Source organism: Apium graveolens, chromosome 9 (assembly GCF_009905375.1).
Source record: "Apium graveolens cultivar Ventura chromosome 9, ASM990537v1, whole genome shotgun sequence".
Classification (NCBI taxonomy): Eukaryota; Viridiplantae; Streptophyta; class Magnoliopsida; order Apiales; family Apiaceae; genus Apium; species Apium graveolens.
Window position 1 is genome coordinate 15,714,838 of NC_133655.1, and position 27,382 is coordinate 15,742,219.

The 27,382-nt window shown below is 37.5% G+C and overlaps 2 protein-coding genes across 2 annotated transcripts; both read right to left on the reverse strand.

Annotated features, from left to right (window-relative positions):
* Positions 1-12,091: 12,091 nt before the first annotated feature.
* Positions 12,092-15,984, reverse strand: LOC141684326 (uncharacterized). Its single transcript, XM_074489241.1, has 2 exons — positions 15,190-15,984; positions 12,092-12,466 (listed from the first exon to the last, which is right to left on the reverse strand). The coding sequence occupies exons 1-2, from the start codon at positions 15,793-15,795 to the stop codon at positions 12,380-12,382; spliced, it is 693 nt and encodes a 230-aa protein (XP_074345342.1). The 5' UTR covers positions 15,796-15,984; the 3' UTR covers positions 12,092-12,379.
* Positions 15,985-25,977: 9,993 nt separating this feature from the next.
* Positions 25,978-26,637, reverse strand: LOC141685056 (uncharacterized). The gene has a single exon (XM_074490179.1). It carries the CDS (start codon positions 26,635-26,637, stop codon positions 25,978-25,980), a length of 660 nt encoding a protein of 219 aa, XP_074346280.1.
* Positions 26,638-27,382: the final 745 nt, after the last annotated feature.

Below are 27,382 nucleotides of genomic sequence, written 5' to 3' on the forward strand. Positions count from 1 at the left end.
AATTCTCTTGTCAAAAGAGAATTGGGCAGAGGTCTGCCTCAGCTGGAATTCTCCCCAGAAGGACTATGTGAGGCTTGCCAGAAAGGAAAGTCAAAGAAAGCAAGTCACAGAGGCACTGACACATCTTCCGTAACTGGTGTTCTGCAATTATTGCACATGGATTTATTTGGACCAGTTAATGTCCTTTCGATGTCAAAGAAGTGTTACTGTCTTGTGATAGTTGATGACTATTCCAAGTATACGTGGGTTTTATTTCTTCACTCTAAGGATGAAACACCACAAGTTGTGATTGATCATATCAAGATGATTGAGTTAGATTCTAATGTCCCTGTTAGAGCAATAAGGTCAGATAATGGAACAGAATTCAAGAATTCACTTCTCAATGGATTCTGTACAGACAAAGGGATTACCAGACAATTTTCAGCTCCTAGAACCCCTCAGCAAAATGGAGTGGTAGAAAGGAAGAATCGTACATTGATTGAAGCTGCAAGAACGATGTTAAGTGAATCAGGTCTTCCAATGTACTTTTGGGCTGAAGCTGTCAATACTGCATGTTATACTCAGAATCGAACTCTAATCAACAAAGACTTCATGAAAACTCCTTATGAGATTTTGAATGAACAGAAACCTTCTATCAAATACTTTCATGTATTTGGTGCCAGATGCTTCGTGCTCAAGGATGGAGATGATCGTCGTGGTAAATTCGAGGTAAAGGCATATGAGGGTATTTTTGTTGGATATGGAAGAAGATCATACAGAGTGTATATCATTGATCAACACAAAGTAACTGAAAGTGTCAATATTACATTTGATGACACTAAACTCCCTAGTATCCAAACTGAAGATCCTTCTGAGAAACTGAAGTTTGATGATATGTCAGATTCAGAATCAGAACATGGTCAAGAACCTGAGGTTGTTGCTGGTGAAGAACCTGTTAATCATGATGATACTCAAGGTAATAGTGATGGAAACTTTGGCAACAATGGAGATACCACTGCTACTGACGGAGAATCTTCAAGTCAATATGGCAACAACTCAGGGGGAGATGCTGAAGGATCATCTAGTAGGACACAACATCCCAATGAATTTCAAGGCGAATCATCAAGATCAAATCTTCCAAGACAGACTGTCTGGAATAAAGCTCATCCTTTTGAGTTGATTATTGGTGATCCAGATGTTGGAGTCAGAACTAGACGTGCTACTCAAAATGAGTGTATGTTCTCAAGATTTCTTTCTGAGATGGAACCTAAGAAGATTGAGGAAGCACTGACTGATCCAGATTGGGTGATTGCTATGCAAGATGAACTCAATCAGTTTGAAAGTCAACAAGTCTGGAAACTGGTACCTAGACCTACACACAAGAAAGCTGTTGGTACTAGGTGGGTATTCAGGAATAAACTAGATGAAGATGGTGTGGTTACAAGAAACAAAGCAAGACTGGTAGCTAAAGGGTATTCTCAAGCTGAAGGCATTGATTATGATGAAACCTATGCTCCAGTGGCTAGACTAGAGGCCATCAGGATATTTTTGGCATTTGCAGCATTCTCTAACTTTAAAGTTTATCAAATGGATGTCAAGAGCGCCTTTCTGAATGGAAAGCTGGATGAAGAGGTATATGTTGAGCAACCTCCTGGTTTTGAAGATCCAGATCATTTGGATTTTGTCTTCTTTCTTTTCAAGGCTATCTATAGGCTCAAACAGTCTCCAAGAAAATGGTATGACACTCTCTCTGAATTTCTTATTGAAAAAAGCTTTATTAGAGGTGTCATAGACAAAACTCTCTTTTCTAAAAAACATAAGAATGATACTATATTAGTCCAAGTCTATGTGGATGATATAATATTTGGGTCTACTAATGATAATCTCTGTAAGAGATTTGCTAAGTTAGTGCACAACAAGTTTGAAATGAGCATGATGGGAGAGCTGAAGTTCTTTCTTGGATTACAAGTAAATCAAAGGTTAGATGGAACATTTATTTGTCAATCCAAGTATCTCAAGGAACTCCTCAAAAAGTACAATCTAGAGGATTCTGCATCAGCAAGGACTCCATCAACTACAGCTGTCAAGCTTGGACCATGTGAAAACTCCATTAAGGTAGATGTCACAAGCTACAGAGGTATGATTGGCTCGTTACTCTATCTTACTGCAAGTAGACCAGATATTATGTATGCTACATGCTTATGTGCAAGGTTCCAAGCGGATCCTAGAGATATTCATCTCGTTGCTGTTAAACGAATCTTAAGATATCTTAAGGGAACACCAAATCTAGGTATTTGGTACCCTAAAGAATCTGGTTTTAACCTTGTTGGATATACAGATTCAGATTACGCAGGAAGTGTTGTTGATAGGAAAAGCACCTCAGGGAGTTGTCAATTCCTAGGTAGCAGGCTAGTCTCATGGTACAGCAAGAAACAACAAACAGTTTCCAACTCAACGGCCGAGGCTGAATATATTGCTGCTGGAAGCTGCTGTGCTCAGATCTTGTGGATTAGGAACCAGCTACGAGACTATGGCTCTGTATTGAACAAAATTCCTATTTTATGTGACAATACAAGTGCAATAGCTATCACCAACAACCCTGTGCAGCACTCGAGGATAAAGCACATTGACATCAGGTATCATTTTATTAGAGAGCACGTCATGAATGGTACTGTTGAACTATTTTTTGTTCCAACAGAAGAACAAATAGCAGATATTTTCACTAAACCTCTTGATGAATCCACATTTACCAAATTAGTTGATAAATTGGGTATGTTGAATAGCTTTAGTGATTAAACTTGTGAGTATCTGAAATCTGTTCTTGAGTGAATTTACAAATGAATTTTTCATAAATGAAAAATTCATTTGCAAATTTATTTTATCATTTTCCAAATTATTTTCTTAATTCTATGTAATTTATATTATCTTATCTGTTTTACTTACTCTACTTGTTAATTTCAAATATCTCATAATATTTTATTTTCTCTAAAAATATTTTTCTATGAATTTTATTTGCTAAAATTCAACAGAAATCTATTTTTGGAATAAAAATAATTAATTCTGAAATATTGTCTTTGTTTTTATAAATATTTTCTGTAAGTATATAATTGTCTTTCTACTGGAATGACAATCGGCAAGACAATTAAAATTGTCTTGCTGAAAATCATTTCAGTACATATATATATAAATATGTACATACTAATTCTGTTTATAATTGTTTTATTTCCAGAATGACAATCGGCAAGATAATTGAAATTGTCTTGCTGAAAGTCATTTCAGTATATAATTGTGTTACTTTGGTTATCAGTATAGTTTTATACTGGCAAGACAATCAGTATGACTATCAATTGTCTTGCCAGTTATAAACCTTATATATAAATATTTTCCTTTTATTTTATACTGGTATGACAATCGGTATGACTATCAGATTGTCATACCAGTTATATATATTTAGTATTTATTATTTTTATTACTTTTATTTCTTCTATTTTCTAATGTGATTTTGCCTTGTAAGACTACCGGTATGACAATCGGTAAGACTATCCCGAATTGTCATACCGGTTGTCTACTTATAAGTTTTTTTTGTTGTTTTGTTAAGTCATTCAGTCAGTTTTTTGTTTTTCAAAAATTCCATCAGTTCTCTCTCTCTCTCTCTCTCTTCGACCAAACACCAATTCCATCGCCATTATCTTCCTTGCTCGAGTTTTTACTCAGCAATCTAAAACATCACTCCTGATATATACACACACGTATATACATACAGGAGTGCTGCCAATTTTTTTTAAAATATTTTGCACTTCGTTTTGTTCCCCTAAAAATCGAGTTGGGTTTGTTGATATAGGGTATTTTTAATTTTAATTTCTGTTTTGTGTTTTTTGGCTTTTCAAATCTGCGTGTGTGAGTTAAGAATTTTAACGAGATACATTTCTGTCAATTTTTCGATTATAATTAATTTAATTCAAATTATTAAATTAATTTAATTAATTCGAATTTTCTTAATATTATTCTTAAAATTCTGAAAGTGTGTGTCTTATTATTATTTTTAAATGGCCCTCAATTTCCAAATTGTTTCGCATAATCTTGTTGGTTATTTTAATCCAGATAAATGTGATGTAGAAAAATTTAAGCCGTGGATTAGATTTTTAAATGACCATTCGATTGTTAGCTCTGCTATTAAATCAAATGTGATTTTAAATGTTGATCTGCTAAGACTGATTTGCACAACCTCTACTGTGGCCGATGATTTTAAATCTTTTTCATTCACCGTGGCAAACACACAGTATGTGGTTGATGAAACAGCCGTCAATCGAGCTTTAAATTTTCCTATGGACAATTTCTGTAATTTGCCCTCTGAAAATGATATTTCAAACTTTTTCCATGCTATTCACTATCAGGGGGTAATTAATTTAACCAAGTTATCAAAATCTAATTTGGTGTCTGAATGGGACATTTTCTTCGTTACACTTTCTAAAGTGTTTGCCAACTGCACTAAATCCAACTTTCACAACATCACTTCCACTCTGAAGTATATTGGTATTGCGGTTGTTTTCAATCAAAGGATCAATTTTGGCAAACTACTTTTACCCATTCTCTTGAGACGTCTCACTACTGCTTTACGTGATCATTCTACAAATCGTAGGGTCTCGTGTTACTATGCTCGTTTTCTCATGCTTATAGCAGATCATCTTCTCACACATGAACACAAAGCCCTTTTTGCTAACTCCGCAGTAACCGAACCCCCTCCTGTAAGCAAAAAGATTTACACCCGCCAAGACACAACCTTCAAATTCATGCAAGTTCCAGTACTTGTATCTGCTTTCATGGCCACTTATATTCCCTTACCTATTTTTAATCTTCCTGGTCATGAACAGCAAGCTCAACCTCCAGTGGTTCAAGCCACCCAGGCTCCTCCAATATCAGATGCTCTTCCATTACAGGTAGTAATTCCTTACTCTCACTCCATTCCTACTTCTGTTGAAAGACCCCCAGTGGTTGATAGGACTGACCATGAAGTTGTAGAACCACAGCTTCAATCCCAGGTCATAGAGCCAAACACAGAGTCACTACCTATCTCAATCTCTCCCCCACTGTCTAAAATGTTACCCAGAAGGTTAATAGGAAGTAGTGTATTGTTGAATGTGAGTGAACCCTCAGATCTGCCTCCTCCCAAGAAAAGAAGAACATATACTGAGGCATCTGAAAGCCCATCCTTGTCCTCCCAACAGGACATGGACTTTGAAATGGCCAATGAACAGTTACTAGAGACATTCTCTCAACAGGATGAATCTATTGAAATTCGCCATAGGGCCATGGCATCCTGTACTGAGTCAAGAACAATTCCATTACTCACAATGGAACCATACATACCAGTAGATGATACTCAGGACACGGAGCGAGGAGTGCACATAGAGTCTGTTACAGTGCCTGCCATAGTTACGGCAGAAGAGCAGTCACATGCTTCTGAGGGAAAATCTGACTATCAGCCACCCTTAATAGAGTCATTTTCTCCCCTCCCAGATCCAACACCTCTGGCTCCCTCACGGGATTCTCCACTCACAGATTTATCTGGAGAAAGTGGAGGGCAACTCAGTCAATCTATCCCTGAAGCAATTCAGACATCTATTTCAAATGAACTGATAGTATTAACTGAGGATAGGGACTCACGAATTCCCATTGCACCACCACTGACCACTCTTGAAGAGGCTAGGGTGATTTTAATTGCAGGTACAGAAGAACAGCAACAGGAAGACTCCTCACGAGCAATTATATTGAGAGAAACACAAGCACGTGAGGTGAGTGAACCAAACACGAGTGAAATTCAGGTGAGAGCACACACAGACACTGAAAACCTGTTAGCTCAAATTGCTGCTTTAAAAGAAGAACTTGCTAAAAGCCAAGCTGAAGCTAAATCATTCAAAGCACAAGTGGTTGAACGGTCTTCTTCTTCCACCTCTGTCAACAATCAGCTGGCACTCATCAGGAATGATATCTCAGATCTCAAGACCACTGTCATACCAAAGCTCAATTCCATTCAGGAAACTCTAACTTTATCAGCTGATGACATTTCTAACTTCTGCTCTCTACATACAAGAATGACTTCTCTTGAAGACCTGGTTGAAATGAATCATGCACTGGACTCCTCCAGATTTCTAAAGATAGAAACGGGCATGGAACATCTTAATGTAGGAATGAAACACTTGTATTTCATGATCAAGAATTTTCACTGCCCTAATGAAGAACAAAGAACTTACTTTGAAGGGCCGTCTGATGGAGGCTCAGGCTCTGGAGGTGATGGAGGTCATGGAGGTTCTAAAGGAAAGTCAGTAGAGGATCCATCAACTAAGGGGGAGAAGAAAGGGAGTAGTGGAAAGGGAAAAGAAAAAGATACCTCTGTTGGAGATAAAGGAAAGGCTGATGATGTCTACTACAGTGGAGAACAGGATGACTTTGATATTTTTGACATTCCCACTGAACCAGTCTTGGAAGATAAAGATGGTTTCTTTGAAGCTGAAGAGGAAAGTGATTTTGGAGAATGGGAAGAGGAAGCTACAGTGGATCCTATCTTTGAGAAAGAGTTTCAGAAGCAGCAATCAGAGATGAAAAGAAAAGAAGCTAAACTCAAAAAGGTCTCCCAGATCATTGACATGAGGAAAGACATACAAAGAACAGAAACTCTTCAAAAGCAACGTCTTCATGGCATTAAGGCTCAAGAAAGGAGAAGAGATGTCAGACTGAAGATTGGTGAAAAATGGGATGAAGCTAGGAGAGTACTTGATATGCCTCAGCTGAGCACTAACAATGATAGGCAGTTCCTACATCTTCTTGACAAGCTGGAAATCTCAAATCCTAACAATGACATGTACATGAATGCTATCAAGACTGAAGTCTCAAGGATCACAGCTGCTTTTGACAGATCCCTAAATGAGATGAGCATTTTTGTATATTGTCAGAGTGAAGGATCTTTCAAGGTGTCACTTCATCTGTTTGAGAATCATTCTTTGTCAGAGATTTGGGTTCTTCTCAACAAAGTAAAAAGAAGCTCAGAATTGAATGAAGTTCTTCGAGAAAGACTTAAAGAGTTTTCCAGCAGGGCTAGTCCTCAAGTGGTCAACAATCCTCATCAGGTGAGATTCTTTAAGTCTGATTGTCTTCAAATCTGTCAGCTAGATGCACAATCTCTTAAAGACTACTTAGCTAAGCATCTGGTCTGGATGGAACATCATTTAAGAACTGCTGGATACTCATCCATGTTGAAGACTCAAGCTGCTGATTTGATTCAAGCTTATTGTGAAAAGAATATTAAAAGGTACAATCAGTTCAAGAATAAGCTGAAGTCAGTTGGAGTTCAACCAGTCAGACCAGCAAGCTTCACTTCAGAAAAGGATCGTGTCTTTGACTAGGAGTTGCTTCAAGATTTAGAAGAAGGTGAAGTCAGAAGAGAAGACAACTGAAGTCAATTAGCTCAAAATTCAATGTAATATGATTAGAGCTTTATGAATCAAGATAGACTAATATAGTTATATGTTCAGGCTAGAGGAACATCTATCTTGTATTCTCTTGTAAATTTCTTTTGGAATCTGGAAAATGTTAAATATAATCCAGAACTTTTCTGCTATTTACTTTGCATTACTGTTTATATCTTTTTCTTATTTGTTAGTTGAGTTATCCTCTAGGTATTTGTTGTTATTGTCTAACAAGCAAATAGGGGGAGATTGAAAGGCATATGTCATAGCCTATTTGTTTATTCGAGGATTTAACTCAACTCAAATAAGAATGTAATAAGTAAATAGTGGATCTATCGTCAGAAAGATCTCACAGAGTAACATATGTCAAAGGATTAAGAAGCATTGTTCATCTACAGACTTGATTACTTAATTCACTGGAAGAAGCTCAAGAAATTGATCAAGCCTCAGTGATATAAATCAAGATTGTGGATTTAATCAAGTGACAGAGATCTCGTCAGGGTATCAATTAATTACAAGGATTTAGTCTGAAGAAAATCAAGAGTATCAAGGTCAAGGCTTGAAGAAACGTCACGGAAGTTAGTCACTCATGAACCAGACAGTACATCGAGTGCCAACTTTGAAGTGGTGGAATTGATTCATAATTGACAGTGATTTTCAGAAGATTTTCAGAAGAATGGTTGCTGCTCAAGATTAGTATTAATTCTCTATTAATTAATTAAGTCATATAATTTAATTAAGAAAATAAATTATATCTGCAAAGATTAATTTATTGATTAATTGAATTAATTGATTAATTAATTCAGAATTAATATTAAGGATTTTCAGAATTTTTATTATATTAAAATCTATTAATAATTCAGTAAGACAATATGATTTGAACTACTATGACAATCGGTATGACAATTGATAGTCATACCGAAAGTCTCGCTAGTTCATTCTGATTGTCTTGCTAGCTATTGGGATTGTCTTGCTAGTTCAAAAGGATAGTCTCACCGAAAGTCCTACCAGTTCAAATGGATTGTCATGCCAGTTCATTTGATTGTCTTGCCGAAAGTCTTGCTGATTCAACTGGATTGTTTTGTTTACTTAAACAACAGAAAGCAGAAGACATTCAATCTATCAATCAAACAGAACACACAAGTCAAGAACACAGCAGAAACAAAAGCAAATCATTTCATTTTTCATCTGCTCTATTCAAGATCAAAACTCTAGATTGTAAAGTTAAATCCAAACCACTAGAATTATTTATCTTGTTCTTGTGTAACAATCTAACGAATCAAAATCCATAGAACTTAATCGCAAATCGCATTTAGCATTTGATCTTTTCATTGCAAAAATAGAAAAAGTTCATGTCGATAATTTATTCTAGATTTGTAATAATTGATTTGAGATTAATCCCTTGTAACAGATACCGTTGTTGTAACACCTTTCAAGTTTAATAAAAGTTTTATTTAACTTTAATTTTGTTTCACCTTTTTATTCCGCATTTTATTCGATTAAACGGTATTGTTTGCATTCAACCCCCCCCCTTCTACAAACAAATTGGGACCTAACACAATACTCTAAGAGTATATATATACTCAATCATAAATACAAGCACGCTTATACCAAAACCCATATACTTTAACCATATAGACTTCAGATCACATAATGCGATACAAATACAACATATAACATTTAATCCTTGTATTTCAAACTCTCTACCCGAGTTACCATATCAATATATAATCTCATATCAAGACGACTCAAAAACCTTCTTTTTACATCATTTAATTCGAACCAAAACAAACAAATAATCCACATAATTCTTAGAAATCTCACATGCATGCACTTGGTAAGATATTGGATTCAAATCAATTACTTTTATAACCATAAACCATTCGGCTTTATCACATAACACAAACAAGAGGTCCAATGATTCTTTTAGACTCTAATATTGTCAAATACAACTTCATATCTCAACATGCAATCCTTGTTTCATCCAAATCTAATTCCAATTCATCACTTTAATTTATGGAAACACATAAGCAATACTTTAAACACATAATCCATCTTATCTTCTATAAATTCAACTTATTCCATTCGAATTTCTCAAAAAAACATCACATGCAACACCACAAATTGACATGCAAATATAGGGATCATTTATAACCTTTAGTTCAAGCCAATATTCATCCTTTTAAACCTTTTTCAAAGAAAACCGAAGCAAGTTTAAATCATCAAATCAAAACCCTTTTATAAACTTGAATCAAAATCAAAAATCCCTTTTTAAGAAGTAAGAATTTGAACTAAAACCATTTAATCAAGACAAAAGATTCTTTGATTCTTAAACCTTAAACACCTTAAGCAAACAACTTCTTCTCTCCTTTTTATTTACACAAATTTGAACCAAACACTAGCACAAAACCAACCAAATCACTTGCAATCATTTTAATGCTACCATTCATACTATCACACATCAAAATCATTCTTCCCACATAATTTTTAAGAAAAATTCGAACCTAACAAGGTTCAAGACCAAAAGAGACTTAGAACATTGACATGCAATGACTTTTAGTGACATGCATATAGATTCTTATGACATGCATCCCATATCAATCAACTAAACACCAAAATCACTTAGTAATAAATCTTATTTCCTATTTTCTAAACATAAAACTTCATTTACCATCAAAACTTAAGAATCCATCAAATATCAAACATGCAAGTTATACTTCAACAAGAATACGTCATTTCACCAAGAATATCACACTCCTAAAATTCCACAGGCTCTCCTTGGATCACGGCCGGTGGTGTTCGAACTCAAGAGTGCCCAACACGGGTCACCTCTTGGAGTATTGAACCTTAAAACCACAAACCACACTTGTTTACATTCCTTTATGATCACATACCAAGAAATTATACTTTCTTGAATATGACCAAAGAAATTAAGTTATGAAAAGTTGCTTAGAAACTTACATGCAAAGTGTAAATGAATAGAGGACTGAAAATAAAGATTGTTGATGGGTAGATCTTTGAATTTAAGCTATGTTTTAAGGTTGCATGTAAGAGAGAGAAGAGAGATGGAGAGAGAGCCGGGAGAGAGAGCCGAGAGAGAGAGAGAGAGAGAGAGAATTCGGGAGTGAGGGAGGAAAAAGAGAGAGAGAAAAGAGAAGTGAGGGAAGAAGGGGAGAAAAAGAGAAGGTTGGGTGGCTTATATAATGGTATGGTAAGGGTAGAATGGTAATTATGCCACAATTAATTTCACTTCTCATTTCTTTTATTCTCATTCCCAAAAAACGAATTTGAATATTATATAGCTCTCTCAGAAAAGATGAAAATGGAAGAAATATCAATTTTAAAATATAGGATTCGAAATTAGCTTTCCGGCCATGTTTTCAGAATAATTTTTGAGTGAACGGTTGATTAAATACGGATTTTACAAGATTATGTTGCAAATAGCATTTTAACTCCATAAAATCATTTTAAAATGCAACGATCGCGAAATAAATCCGTCTATCACTTTTAGAAAGTCTCTAGGACTATTTTGAAGATAACACAACTAGTCTCATGCTTTGACCTTACTCAAATAATTTTATAAAAATGCATAAAGGTCCAATAATCCTTGTTTTAAATCAAATAATTCCCTTAAATCTATTTTAAAAATTAACAGATCACGTAATCATGCATACAGACAAGCAAACACATATTTCACACGTCACAACTCATATTTGATCATAAAATTTCCATTTTATTATTATTCCTCTTTTCGCGTATCGGGTCGGGCCGTCAGGCAGAACGTGACCCGATATGACATATAAAAAATACTAGCAAATCTATCATAATAAAAAACCCCATATTTTTATAAAGAGATTTTGAAGATTTAGTTTAAATCTTAATTGAATACTAACAATTTTAAAATATTTTTAAATTCCTGATTGATTGTTCCAATATTGTTAACAATTTCTTAAAATCTCAAAAATAAATATTTCAAAATCTTGATCGTACCCGTTCCAATAAATTCCAATAACATTTTGTAAACTGTCGGATCGCGGTATCATAGAGGTTGTGTTAGATAACTATTCTCCGTTATTTAAATGTGTGTTCAACTTATTACAGTGTTAGCAAAAAAAATTTGATCACAAAAAAGATAAAAGTTAAGTTATCGGGCTTTTTTAAATCCTGGATTTTATCCAAATTTTTCGGAATTCAAGCGGATTGAATTTCGGGACTTCAAAATTTTTGAACATGTCTACACTTAGGCATACACAAAATCTCTACACTTTGGCATAAACAAAATCTCAGCAGCTTCTACCATTTACCACTGGGCTAGACCTCATCGGCAACAATGGTGAAATAGCCAAGTTGATTAAGTAAATAGAAGATGTTACATACAAAATGCGTCTAATGTATGCAACTTTTTAAAAGATGTGAAGCTACCAGGCTACTAAACTAAATAAAAAATATGCAACTTTTTAAAAGATGTGAAGCTACCAGGCTACTAATCTAAATCAAAAAATTGAGACAATGCTTAAACATGAAGTAAAGATAGTTGATACGATTCTCTTTTTTTCTCCCTTTTTTAATGGAGAAAAGGCAAAATAGATGATAGAGGCAGAACAGAAGATAGAAAGAGAGGACTGTATAGCCAAAGGTGGCTGGCTGGCTGGCTGTCAAATGTCAAATACATGTATTAATCATTCCAAACTTTACATCTCAAGATTAGTAGATTTTTCCCTTCCTTTTACTTTAACACAAGTATGATTAACAAAAAGATTGAAGAGAGAAAAGATCTTCTTTACTATTTGTAATTTGTCCTAAGAATCATTAGATACCTCAACTAATTTTAGTTGGATTTTTCTAGTAAATCCATCTATGATGGTGGCTGGCCAAATTATTCTCTCCTCTCTTATGAAGAGAAAATAGTAAGTAATTTGTTTGGGATTTTGTAATGGTCAAACGCTTAAGCCATCAACTCCACACTGCTTGTAGGTAAGAGCTTGCTTCCTTGGGCTGATCACTATTAAGCAATCCACGGATACCTGCAACCCAAGCATCAGTAAGTAAAATGAAAAATAAACGAAAAAAGAAACAAAAAGGACGAACAAACGGAAAAAAGAAATTGTGTAGTAAAAGAGAGTTTAAGAACTGCAGGCACATTATATATGACTACAGTCTGAGAATTTACACTCCACACCTGTCACTCTCAAGAATCAAGAGCATGAAAAAAGAAACAAATTGTTCTTCGCTAATGTCCCAATCGATACCCGTCTGCTCTTGATTATTAAAAGTCGAAGGTTCTAGTATGAGCGAATGCATGAGAGTCTGAATGCATGAGCATGTGTAGCATTTCGCTTGCCAAATCAATGCATAAGAATTTATAGAATAGTAAATAAGCATTTTGGAGCAAAGAGGCAACCAAGAAGAAGGAGAACTATATTTAGCAATTAAAGAAAAAGGATAGGAAAATGATGAACCTACAGTACCATAACTAAAGACAGTTTTTAATAAGAGCTGTTCTGCTAGGCTGCCGCGAAGTAGGAGAATTATGAATTTACAGTAGGCTTACTAATTTACTAGCGCGAGCCAGCTGTCCCAGCACCATAAAAACACATAACTATGCCTATTTCAGAACAATGGACCCTTATAAAAATGTGCTTCTCTTTATTTTTAACTTCTTATCTGGGGTGCAAATTTACCTAACAAGATCAATTAACTTCCAAATTCACTTATGATAATGCTCAACTAATGTAGGCCAGCATGTTATTGAAACGGACATTTCAAGCCAGCAATTTAACTTGATTGAAGCGAAATTAGTGGGTCACTGAGTTTCAGCACATTTCATTGACAAACCACCCCACACCACTAGCTAAGCTTTATATGGACTTGTTTATTATACTATTGTCACCCTGTTTGCAAAGCAAGTAAATCTTAAAAGATTCTGCTTCTGGTACACAATTCACACCCTAGGGTTATTTGTGGTTCTAAGAAAAATGTAATCAAAGTTCGGACTACAGAGCTTAATTCACTCGTGCGAGTTATGGAGTGTGTTTAATTAAATCCATCTAAGGTCTCATCCTAACAAGTTACGGTCTTAGAGTTACGGGAGTTCCAGGGCGTGTTTAATTTAATCCATCCACTAAGGTCTTGTCCTAAAAAACTTATGGCTTTAGCATCACCATTGGACTTGGACTTACTCTATGAGGATGAAAAACAGAAGGTTTATTTTTTACAAACACAAAGTTAGAATTTGCAAACAAACCGGTTGAGCATTGCAAGATAACTAGTGCAAGGCATGTGCTAGGTGCAGAATCCAAAGACAGGGTACAAAGATAATTAGTGTAGGGTTGGGAAAACCCTCGTGGGTCCATCTTGATTGGAACGTAAAGGCAAAGAAAACATTCCCATTAACTTAAGTATGGGAATACAACTACTGCACTCCCTCTTGTTATGCTCTCCCTCTCATTGTTTACTTACTCTGCTAAGTAAGTTTATTTACTACCACTGTATGCCGAGACACTGTAATTTCCTTCATCTTACGCCTTCTAGATAGGCCGAGATACTGTAATTTATTTAGACACTGTAACTTTAAGCATTTTATTCTTCAGTTCCTCCGTCTTACGCCTTCTAGATATGCCGAGACACTGCAATTTTTTACCCCCACTAATTGGCTTTTCTGTGAGGGTCTAGTCCCACCTGACTTGGTCCATGTACAGTTATTAAGGTTCCAAGGACATCGAAATCAATTTAGCTAATATAGGTTACATTACATGATTACAAGGAGCAGGCACCTTATTAATCACAGATTCACAGTATATGCATTGTAAATAGACAACCAAATTTGCCAAATATGTATATGCAACATTTCTCCCCTATACACTAATTATGTGTACCTATGTCATGAATGTGACTTTAAGTCCATTTAATATATCAGATTAAAATTTACACCTCAAGTTTAAATTTCTATCCCATCTCCTCACAGCTACACAATAAGATTTTGACCCTGTTCTAATAATTTACTACTAAACAAATTGAATTTTTAACTTCAGTAACATTACTTTCCGACTACACGTTCCTCTAACAAACTGAATTTTTAACTCCAGTAACACTAATTTCCGACCACTATACTATCCGTCCTCGGATTTTACAAGCCAACATATGTCCTATGACCAGGACAATTTGCATTTTCGACTATGGAATCCTCAGATTTTACTAGACAACATGTATCACATGAACCGGACCATTAGCATACTCACCGCTTAATGTTTTCTAACCACACAAAAAGACCATTTAAAACACCTTACCAACAAACAAAACAAGTGTGAAAATTAAAATGACCCAATCTATACATTTAGCATACTTATCAGTTAACAATAGTCCCCCACAGAATGCAAAAACAAAACCAACCAGCCAGAGCCTAGAAGCTTAGCACACACAATTTCACTAGGTCCCAAAACTTAACCCAGACAAGCACACCACCAGAAGTGAACACAGAGAGATAATTATCACAGTCATGCCAGGCCCCACATACTTTGAAATATATGCACACAACACAAACACACTATCTTCACTCTTTTTCCACGTCATACACTTTAATGCTAACATGCACCGCTAACTTACGCATCCTTTTTTTTATTTACTGCCCGAAAGTAAGATGGTAAGAACAGAGAGAGAGAGAGCGGGGGGGGGGGGGAGGGAGAGGCAGAGAGAGAGAGAGAGGGACAGGGAGAGAGAGAGATAGAGAGAGAGGGTAAAAAGTGGTAACCTGGACACCGGGAGAAGTAATACCAAGAATCCGGATCTTAGCACCGACATCACCAAAGATCCGAAACTCAACCCGATCATTAAGACTAGCATCTCTCAACAAATTAGCAGCATCAGCTTGTAACAAATTAACTCTATCAACACCAATATTAACCGCAACTTGTCTCACACTATGAGCCGGTTGATAAAACGCTGCTACATTCCCTCTCCCCAACGGAATGCCTCTATACATCACACTAAATCTCGATTCTCCATACTTAATCCCCACTTTATTATCATTAGCAGCAGTAAACAGCAGCCTTATATTCAACGAAACAGAAGCAGTTGTCACAGAAGGAATGGTAACCGGAGAAGGAGTGATGCCCACGTACTGAACAGTGACGGATTGAAGATCAAAGGATGGTTTTTTGGGTTTTACAGCGAGGAGGATGATGAGGAGGAGAGCTATGATGAGGAGAGCAATGAAGGAGAATAAGAGGAAGAGACAGCAGCAACAGCCTTTGAAAGAGGCTTTGGAGGAGGAGTGAGTGGGTGGGTAGTAGTGGTGGTGAGGTGGCGGAGGACGGTGGGGGATGGTGGTGGAGGTGGGGGGATTTGCGGTGGTCATTTTGGAAGCCAGGGTTGATGGTGGTGGTTTGGTTTGGGTTATGTGTGGAATTTGGAAAGGGTTAAGTCCCCACCACCTTGGATTTCAGAACTCAGAAGTGGTCTTAACTCTTTTGGGTTCTGGGTTTGGGTTTGTTTCCTTGCTTTTTAAGATATACATACGGTTTATATAGGACTGTTGTTTCTTATTACCGTTCTAAGTTTTAGCTCCACCTCACTTAGCATGTAGGTGAACCTTTTCAAAACAATAGTCTATGCTTCAGGAAAAATATATATTATTTTATTGCTTTTATAATTTTATCGATACCAAAAATATAGTGTCTTCGTAATATTTGGATCATAAAAATTTAATTTTACAATATTATTGTTTTATCAATAATTTATTTTACTTTTTTCTATTTGAGAAGGGAAAATTAATTCTAACATCCGACAGTTTTTTTTTAGATCATTGAAACATAAATTTTTTTTTTTACAAATGCAGAAAACTTTCATTAACTTCAATATAATACAGTCGGGACAAACCCCCAACTGTCGATACAACCAGGTGGTAAAACAAATATCATACAAAAAACAATTAGATGATTTTTTTCCTGATCGTTTAACACATAGAATTTAAAAATTCTTGAAATTAAAAACAAAATCAAAGACATCCCGAGCAATCCAAATTGTACCAACATCTCTGAAAATAGCAAAATCGCGCCCGCAAGGGTTGGCTCAACTGGTTAAAGAGGGGATAACTATCCTCTTGGTCACAGGTTCGAATCTCACGGGAGGAGAATTTATGATTATGCCTCTTGAGTCAGAGCCTGTCGCTTAGATGCGGTTTACCTTGGTTCACGTGGTTTGCAGGCTATTACGTGAGCCCGTATGGTTTACCCAGTGCGCACCCGAAGGGTAGCGGCTGCGGATTACCTACGATAAAAAAAAATAGCAAAATCGCAATTGACCATATCACATAAAAATCATTATTAGCCCAATCTTCAAAAACACCAATCACTGAGATTGGAGAAACGACATCACAGCTATCTACTTGCCGGACACCAGCTATAGACATGCCGAAAACACCCCAGCTATCTACATGCCGGATACCAGCTATAGACATGCCGAAAGTGTAAACACGTGAAAGATGAACAATCTTTGGTTGTGAAAGGTGAGCTCTTGCAATAATCAACACCGCTCCAGATTCGACGCAGGCTTTGCAGATCACCAAGAATATCAATAAATTCGTTCTCAACCGATTCAACACGAAATAAACCCAACCATAATTAAACAAAAACATAACAAAGCACTCCAAAATGAGAGACAAAACACACACTCCAAAAGGAGAGACACACAAACACCCAAAAAATTGGATTTTATTGAAGGGAAATTAATAAGGACAAAAGAGAATGAAGGGTTGGGGCTTTCCACCGGTGAAAACCAGTGGAAGCCCCTTGATTTACTTGAAAATAAACAAACCCTAGGAGAGGAGAGATGAGAGGAGAGGAAGGAGGCAATAATCATTGAAACATAAATTTAAATTTATAAGTAATTCAACTTTTGAGTTTTTTCTATCGCGACCCTTCCGTTAAAATCTGATTAACGCCGTTAGTTTTCTCAGTGATGTGATAAAATTCTCAAGAATATTTTTAAAATTTCGGAGAATCAAATACAACTTTGAAGGTGATTCCGATGTCCAAATTTGAAGTTTGAGTAACCAAAACGCTCATTTTTCGGTTCTTTACCCATCTATACCATCAAAATTAAGTTTGGAATTTTTTTCATTTTTGACTGAAATTAGGGTTTTCATTCGATTAATTTTTCAGTGATGTTGACGATGTTGATGGATAGAGTATTAAAAAATGAGCGATTTGATTACTCAAACTTAGAGTTTGGAAACCTCACCTTTGGAATTGTCTTTGATTCTTCATAACTTCGAGAATGTTCTTCATAACTAATGGTGATAATCTGATTTTAACGGAAAGATTCCGACAAGAAAAAAATTAAAAATTAAATTACCACGACACGAAAATACATTAACACGAAAGTACACGACTAAGATTTAGTGTTGGTTTTGTATTTTCCTTTCGAGTACACGACGATAGATATTATAATTAAATATTAATATTTATAAAGAATATATATATATATTTACAATAGATACATGTATATTTATTTTTAAAATAATTACTTAATTTTATGATATGTATATAAATGTGATCTAAAAATATATTTTTAATATATTTTGTAAAAATTTTACCTAAAAATCTCAAATTTTTTATTATTTATCCTATTTATTTTAATCTAATATTAATATTCAATTTTACTAGAAAAACATGACATGAAACGACATAAAATGAAAATACACGAACAAAAAATTACAAGAATCCTGAAAATGTCGATTTTGTATTTGATCTTCAAGTACACGAAATACGAAAATATACGAGAATAAAATATACGACACGAACGAATTGTAAGGTCTACTCTCAAGAACATTTTTAAAGTTTCGTAGAATCAAAGACAACTTTGAAGGTGATTCCGATGTCCAAATTTGAAACTTGAGTAACGAAAACGCTCAATGTTCAATTTCTTGCATATTTACACCATCAAAATTCAGTTTGAGAAATTTTGATTTTTGACTCAAATTAGGGTTTTGATTCGATTAGTTTTTCAATGATGTTGACAATGTTGATGGATAGAGTATTGAAAAATGAGCGCTTTGAGTTTAGAAACTAGAATCACCTTCAAAATTGTTTTTGATTCTTCGTAACTTTAAGAATGTTATTTAGAAATAACAGCGTCAATTTGATTTTAAGCAAAGGACTTCGACGAGAAAAAAAATAAAAATTGAATTATATATAAATTTAAATTTATAGTTCAAGTACCTAAAAAAGTGTTTATATTTCAGGGACGCTAGAATCAATTTTCCCTTTAAGGGAAAAATGAAATAAATGAGTTATTGTTGTTCATAATAAGATTCAAATTATGGGGGGTATGATTATCTAAATGTGTTTAAGTTTTTCTTTTCAATTTTTTTCACAATCAATGAGATGAATATTTCTTTAAACTAAGCTAATTATAATTAGTTGGTAATTCATTCATTCAGGAAAAAATAAAAAAAATGTATAGACGAAAAGGAAAGCAGGGATATTGTGGACCACAATTTGTGGTAATTAAGGAAAGCCAAAGACAAGTCACCTAAATTTAGTAACAAAATAAGATAGCTACGAAGCTGAGCTGAGCACACTACTCATTTATTAAAGCAGAGAAAAGACCAAATGAAAGTAAACACAAGCTTCCATTTTTATCCATTGCAAAATCACAGCATTCTTCCTTTCTTTATTATGATTGACGATGAAAGAAGTTGAGATCTACAATTGCCACTTTGCTTTCTTTCCTCCATGCTTCGTTAAGAATCTTTCTGCTTTCCGGATCATTTGCAAGTCACCCATTGTGTCTCTAATTTCGTTTAATCGCTTAATTGTATCAACCGCGGAACTACTAAACGTATTTATAAAACTAATACTATTATTCTGAGGATCATATTTTACTGTCAAATATTATATTATTTTTTTTATTCTACAGAATACATTTATAATGGGACACTCATGTTAAAATGTAAGAACTTTAGATTTACCAGGTAAAGAAAGGTCCACGCATGTCTTAGTGATGTTGACGGAGGAATTTGGGAGTAACAAAGACTAAGGTTCTTCGTCGGAAACATGAACAGTAATCGATGGATCCGATGAACGGTATTTGTCGGAGAAGATGAACAGTGTTTAATGGTGGTGGTTATTGGTGACTGAGATTGCTTAGGGTTAGTGGTGGCTCCTTTGCGCCCTCGCTTCTGACCCCTTACAATTTGCCTACGTATCCATATTTATAGGAAATCAAGCCAACGTAGTTATTGGGGAATAAGAAACCTAACGGGTTTAGATCTCTTGTCCCGAGGCCCAATAGGAAACCTACTGGAAACCGTCTACTACTAGCTTTAGGAATGTCCGCCGATGAGGCCCAACCACAAAGGCCCAAGGCTCGTCCGCGGCTTCGAGACTTCACGGATAAGGCAACTCCCTGGCCAAGGATAACCCTCCGCTACCAGCTGTTTCTTTAGTCCGCGGACGCAGGTATAGTCGTGGTTCACCCCAAATGTTGGACGCATCCTTGCCCCCCGATAAGGAGCCCCTACCAGATTACAGGACAAGTGATCCCAAGCTTTTGGGTGCAAAGTGCAGGATACTCCAAAGTCTCCCAACGAGGACACCCGTTGACTACAGAGACAGAACTCCCAAATCACACACCTATAATTTACCCCACATCCCCAATGAGGACACTCATTGACTACATGAGGAGGTCTTCAATCATCAGGCATACCCTTGGAGGTCTCTGACCACGGACACCGCATTTCCTGTAGATATGCTACATGAAGAAGTTCTTCGATAGAGTACCTGCATCAAATAGGTTAGTAATAATAATCTCCATCTTCCTCAAACCCTCTAAAGAGCTCTTCCAAATATTCATGTCAAAAGTCTTCCTCAAACATTTCATTAAATCAAGGCACGCCCTAAAGGTTGCCTCAAGTAAGGATCTAACCAGGGAATTCCTCATCCTTTTCTTCATAACTGGGCACGCCTCCTCTCCTTCATGAGGGTGCGCCTCCCATACATAGACAGCTACAACATTCCATCAGCCATTTTCACCATAAGGTGCGTCCTGTTTATTCATAGGGCGCGCCTTCTTTCCTTTTATGGAAAGGTAATCTTATCCGTTCCTCAATTTTAGGCGTTTCTTCCTCAGTTTTGACTATTTTATCAATCTCAATCTGAATATTATTTATACCAATTTTTGGGCATAACAACTACCCCCCAAATTCCATATGTTATTGAAAATGGGATTGGAATTTTTTCTCATCCTTATTAAATTTTGTATAAACAAACTTTCCAATATTATTTTACTGGGCGCGCCCTCAACAGGGCATGCCTTTTTAATGTTCCAAGTTTTTGCATTCATAATTTCAAGTTACTATGATAATCATATGAGGCGCGCCTTCAAGGGGGCGCGTCCTAGAATTTTAATTATTTTGAAACGGTTCCCCTAATTTATTCAGAAATCGTGCCTGACGTGATTGATGTGATTTATTTTAACAGCTGCCACTTTTTCAGCTATAAATACCAACCACATCCTTTCTTTTACTTTTCACTTTTACCCCCTCTCTTACTTTACCTTCCTTTCTCTTTCAAAGCACCACCACCGGCGGCACTACTCTATTGCTCGGAATCCTCTCTCTCGACCACTATTTCCCCAATTTTTTCTGATCAATCTCTTCCTTACTCAAAAAGGTATGAAAAGCTTCTCCCTTTTTTTGTGTTTTAGTATGTATGTCATATTGCACTTTACTTTGTCTCTTCGACTTCCTTAACTGTTCTTGATGTATAAGAAATGGTGTGTTTATCTGTGTATGTATATTTATAAATTTTGAATCTTTGCTGTTTTAGATCCAAAATCATTTGGTCGAATCTTCAATTTTATGTTTCTAGGAATCTCAAATGTTTGCCTTCAATTAGGTTTAAAAACGTATACTCTGCAAAACTCAACCAGTAATTCTTACTGTAGCACGCCTTAAGGCACACCTATCCTGGCTTCCAATCTTTCAATTTTCCATCCTTTAATCTTAATGCTAGATTCCATAGGTTTGTTGTTTAACAGGGCACGCCTTCTAGGTATAGGATGCGCCTTAATCAAAAATTAACATAGGTCGCCCTTAACACAATGAATGTATTCTCAAGTCCTCCACTTTTATCTGTTCCCCTCCATGTTTTCTTCTTTCATTCTCTCGAATTGGGCGCGCCCTTAATATTTTTTTGGTTTTCTTGACAGCTGGAAGACGAGGGCGTGCCCTCTCCTTTTCACCCATTCAAGGATTTCCTTATCAATTTGGGAATCTATTCGCCTCCAAACACCTACTTCGACCCTCAGCCTCCAAATGCCCACCATACTCCCGAGTTTCTGAATCAGGTGGCGCGCCTTGTTCAAGATTCCAAAAAAGGTACCCTGATGGCTGATTCTTTAAACAGTTCTTCCATGGATATGTCCCTTTGTCTCGTAGACATGGGAAACAAAATCCAATCCAAAAGGAGAGATCCCCAGCCCCTATTAGTACAGAACTAGATGATGACGACTGGTTAGAGAGCTTGAATGCTGACAGATATAGGGGTGTCGAAATTGGTATCAATATTGGTGCAGGGCCATCCAAAGTCTCCTATAGGGCTGTTTCTCCAAGCCTATCTCCACAGGGCGCGCCTACTTCTCCCATTCCTGAGGGCGCGCCCGAAGAGAATATGTCGCCCCTTCGTGATGAGTTGAATTTCTTTGATGAGGACTCTCTCCAATTCTCCACCTCTTCTGAACCTTCTCCAATTCCTTTCCAGCATTGGGAAGTTTCCGACAGTGAGTTAGACTTTGACTGGGATGAGTATGAGCCGTGTAGTGAAGCCGTGGAAAAACGTTTCAGGAAAGAACACGGGAAACTCTTTTGCGTGGGCCTGTCCTCAGCTTGTTCCGATGAGCAGCTAGAATGGCTCATGGAATTTTATGACATGGAAGTATATTGGCACGCCCTCTAAGTATGATGCGCCCCCATATTTTCAACTATGGGAGAAACTTCAGGATCCCCAGGATGGTAACCAGCCCTGAGCTAGTTTCCTTGGGTATAGGCGCGCTCTTGCATCCCTACCTAAGGGAAGTAATAGAACTTTATGATGTGGCTCCACTCCAACTTTCTCCCAACAACTACAAATTTGTTCTAGCCCTGTTCATTCTCTACACAGACCTGGGCTTCCCTCAGCCTTCAATGGCCGAAGTCAGCTATTTCTTCAGCTTAAGGAAATCTGACCATGGATACCACAACTTGGTTGCAGACAAGCAGCATAATAAGAAAGGTTTCTCCTCTGGAAAACTCAGCCATGAAAAAGGTTGGAAGGAAAACTTCTTTTATTTGTACGACGTTCCCCGATTGAGGATTAGATTCAACACGTCTCCAAGTAAGGGCGCGCCCTCTCATTTTCCTTTCCTTATATCATTTCTATTTTCTTTTTTCTCACAACCTCATTCTTCTCAGACAAACCAGTGGCCAAACCACTCAAGGACGAGCCTAAAAGGCGAGCTGAAGCCCTTCTCAGGGTGGCTGCTGAAAGATGGAACTTAAAAACTTTGGTTACCAGGACCAATTTGATGCGAGTCGGAATCCTTTCTGACCAAGTGGGAGTGAAGCGTAGATTTATAACATTTCCTGATAAACCTTGTTTAGTTTTTATCTTGGCATACTAGATTATCGATAGAACTTCCTGTTTAATCTTGCTTGACTAACTCTTTGTTACTAATGGCGTGCCTTTTTATGTTAGGCTTAGCGAGTTACAAGCTCATATTATTGCTACCTTTACTAATTGCTTTCATTTATTGCTTTGTTCAGCACTCTCGATTTTTCTGGTTTAACTAATATTTTATATGTCTTGTGCAGAAATGGCTCCTCCAAGGATTCCCAAGTCATTTGGGGCGCGCCCTGGCGATAAACCTAAGCTCAAACCAAAGAGAGATGCTCCTACAGCGCCGGCATCCATCCCTACTCCTACTCCTGTCCCCCAAACTACTCATGTCCCGAAAACGCCCATTATTGATCTAACAGAGAAACAGGGCACGCCAAAAAGTCCCCGAACAGAGGGCGCACCTTCAGGCTCATCTGCTGCTTTAAATTCCCTTGGCCCCATGGGTTCCCTCATGTTACAGACGAAGGAGTGGAACAGTTGCAAGCCATGAGCTTGGAAGAGGCCACTCGTGCCTCCATTAAGGCATCCTGCCAACTATTTATCCACTCCACCCAAGTGGTGGACAAACTACTTGAAGAGAAGGCACGCCTTGAAAGGCTGTAGGGTGACAATAATATCTTGAAGAACACTCTTAAGGATAAAGATTTTCTTCATGCCAATGATCTCAAAGCCAAGGATTCTGAGATTGCTTTTTCTCAAGGGTGAAGTTATGAATTCATCTTCCTTGCTCGAGATTGCCAACACAAAGGCAGAATCCCTCCATGTGGAACTGGCTGAAGCAAAGGCAAGGATAGAGTACCTTGAGGATCAGGAAAAGAATGACTGGCTGGAGGAGAAGAGGATCGTTACAGATGAGGCCTTTGCTAGTGGTTTTCATTTTTACAGGATAGGATTCGTGGCGAATGATCCTAAATATAACTTTAAAAAATTTGGGGAAGAAACTATTGCTGAGATGGTGGAGTTTAAGAGGGAGCATGCTGCAGAGATCAAGGCGAGGAGGCCTCTAAGGGCGCGCCTGAAACTGATCCCACCATTCCTCTCCAGACCATTCCCCCAACAGATGAATCTCAGGGTGCGCCCTGATTTATTTTCATGTTTAAACTGTATTCGTACTTAAGCTTCAAATTCTTCTTAGGAGCCAACCCTCTTTTGATGTTGTGCAAAGTTGTACGACTTATATCTTGCTACTCTTTAATTTTTGCATTATGACATATCATATGGGTTTATATGATTTCATCTTTTTTAGCATGCATACGAAAATCTGTTAAGGCGCCTCAAACTTTTAGGGCGCGCCTTCATTTTACAATTTTCTGCTCTGATTTTCTCTTAAACCATTATATACTCTCATTGTATAAAACCATGAGGTGCGTCCTTCCATAGTGGCGCCCCCTATATCGTGTTTTCATAAACTTTTAGTCAGATTGTTATGGCGTGCCTTATTATAGGGCGCACCCTGTTTCTTTTCAACGTACAAGTGCCAAGTACTCCTTTTTTATCAACAACTTAAGTACTAAAATAATGGCGCGCCTTGAAGGACTTTTCCTTAATTTAGGTAATTAACCATACTGGTTTTATTTAAGCGCGTCCTTTTATGGATGCGTACCATGGTACCTTGATTATGGATTAGTAATTCCTCAATTGGGCGTCTCAGATTTTTTCTAAATGAAATTTTTACATGCCAAGCAAATAAAGCAATTTGAAGTAACTTTTTTCTTTTATTGATAATGCGGTCTAGTGTACAAATCACACCAGTCCCATGGATACTATGCTCTGTGGGAAAATTATTTGAAAATTTTATCATTCTGCTAGTTCCAAGGTTCGTAGTCATGTATACTACCCCCATAAGCTAGGAGGAATTTATTTGCTACTAGTATATTACATAAGAATTAATCATGGGGGACAAAGCCATACCCTACTGATAATACTTCTGTAAAAGCTCTGCATTCCATGCTCGAGGAATAAGTTTGGCATCCAGATCTTCCAGGCGATAGGTTCCCTTCCAGAGTATAGCCTTGACCTTGTACGGCCCCTCCCAATTAGCTCCAAGCACCCCATGCTGAGCTATTTTGGTATTAGGCATAACCTTTCGCAACACAAGATCCCCAACCTTGAACGGCACGGATTTTACCTTCTTATTAAAATACCTTGTGATTCTCTGCTGATATGCAGCAAGCTTTAATTGGGAGTTTGTTCGGGCTTCATCTAACAAATCCAAGTGGAGCCTCTGGTTAACTTCTGCATCTTCTTCAACAAACAAGTCTCTTCGGAGGGATCCGGCTCCTACCTCCACAGGAACCATAGCCTCATACCCATAAGTCAGCAGAAATGGGGTTTCTCCCATAGTTGATCTAGGAGTTGTGTTGTAAGACCAGAGGACCATGGGCATCTCCTCTAGACAGTCTCCTTTCTTATCTTCCAACTTTGCCTTCAAAGTATGTTTTATGATTGTGTTTATAGCTTCTGTCTGACCATTACTTTGCGGGTGATAAACTGCGGCAAAATCCTTTTTGATGTTCAAGTCTTCACAAAGCTTCCTTAGCTCTTTACTATCAAACTGCTTCCCATTATCCGAGATGAGTTTGTATGGGATACCGAACCTGCATACTATAGAATTGAAAAAAATGTCCCTTATCTTCTTTGCTGTGATCGTGGCTAGTGGTATAGCCTCCGCCCATTATGTAAAGTAATCCACGGCCACCACAGCGTATTTCACACCCCCTTGCTTTGGGCAACTCTCCAATGAGACCGATTCCCCACATGGCAAAAGGCCAGGGACTTGCTAATGGGGTAATGGAAGATGCCGGGGTGTTGGAATAGTTGGTGAATCGCTGGCAATGGTCGCAAGCCCGGACAAACTTGAAGGCATCTTCTTTCATAGTTGGTCAGTAATATCCTTGTCTGAGGACTTTTAACACCAATGAACCACCCCCCGAGTGATTGCCACAAATCCCTTTATGCACCTCCCTGAGAATATAATTTCCTTCTTCTATGTCCACACAACGTAACAGTGGCTGGTTAAATCCCCTCTTATATAACACCACATCGTACTCAACATACCTCGCAACTTGGTATCGAAGGCGCCGAGCCCGTAGCTTGTCTTCTGGCAAAGCTCCCGTTCGAATATAGTTATGAATGGGGGTCATCCACCCCTCTAGCGGGTTCTCTTGTGTCTGGAACACTTTTACCTCCGGAACACTTGGTATCTCTTGGATTCCCAAAGGAATTTGTCCAAGTTCGATGCTGTCCATTTGCGACCCCATCTTCGCCAAAGCATCGGCCTTACTATTTTCCTCCCTGGGAGCACCCTCTAGCCTGGAACTTCCAAACTTTTCTAATAGACGCTGCGCACATCTCATATATAACTCCGTCTGGGGTCCCCGGGCTTGAAAACCTCCGTTGACTTGATTTACAACTAACTCATAGTCACTCTGAGCTATTAAATTCACCACCCCCACTTCCAAAGCTATTTTCAGACCATTGATCAAAGCTTCATACTCAGCATCATTATTGGTGACATAAAACTTGAAATGGATGGCACTCATCAAATGATACCCTTTCGGGGTGACTAAAATAATCCCGGCGCCTGCTCCACTATTATTCACGGCCCCATCAACATGTAAGATCCACCAAGGGTGTGGGAGTTCCTCCCTTTAATCAATAGGAGAATCTCCTTGTGAGGAAGGTTCCGCTAGCACTATGGCCTTGTCGTCTACCTCAGAATCAAACTCAAGTATGAAATTAGCTAACGCATGTCCTTTAATTGTCGTGCAAGGACAATACTCCAAATCGAATTGTCCTAGCTCTATTGCCCACTTCAACATTCTTCCCGACGATTCAGGTTTATGCAGAATATGCCGGAGTGGATAAGCGGTGCGAACCTCTATTCGGTGAGCCTGGAAATATGGTCTTAACTTTCGTGCCAGAAGGATAAGGGCGTACACCAATTTCTCCATACTGGTATATCTGGTTTCCGCGTCCAACAACCTTTTGCTCACATAGTACACAGGCCATTGGTGACATGCCTCCTCCTTCACCAATACCGCGCTGACGGAGTATTCCGAGACCACCAAGTAAAGAATTAATGTTCTCCGTCCTCCGGCTTGGCCAACAAAGGAGGATTTCCTAACTGCTCCTTGATTTTCATAAAAGCCTCTTCACAATCTGAGGTCCACACAAAATCTTTCCCCATTCCTTTGATTAACTTGAAGAATTCTTTGCACCTATCTGATGACTTTGAGACAAATCGATTTAGGGTTGCAATCCTTCCCGTCAGACTCTGTACTTGCT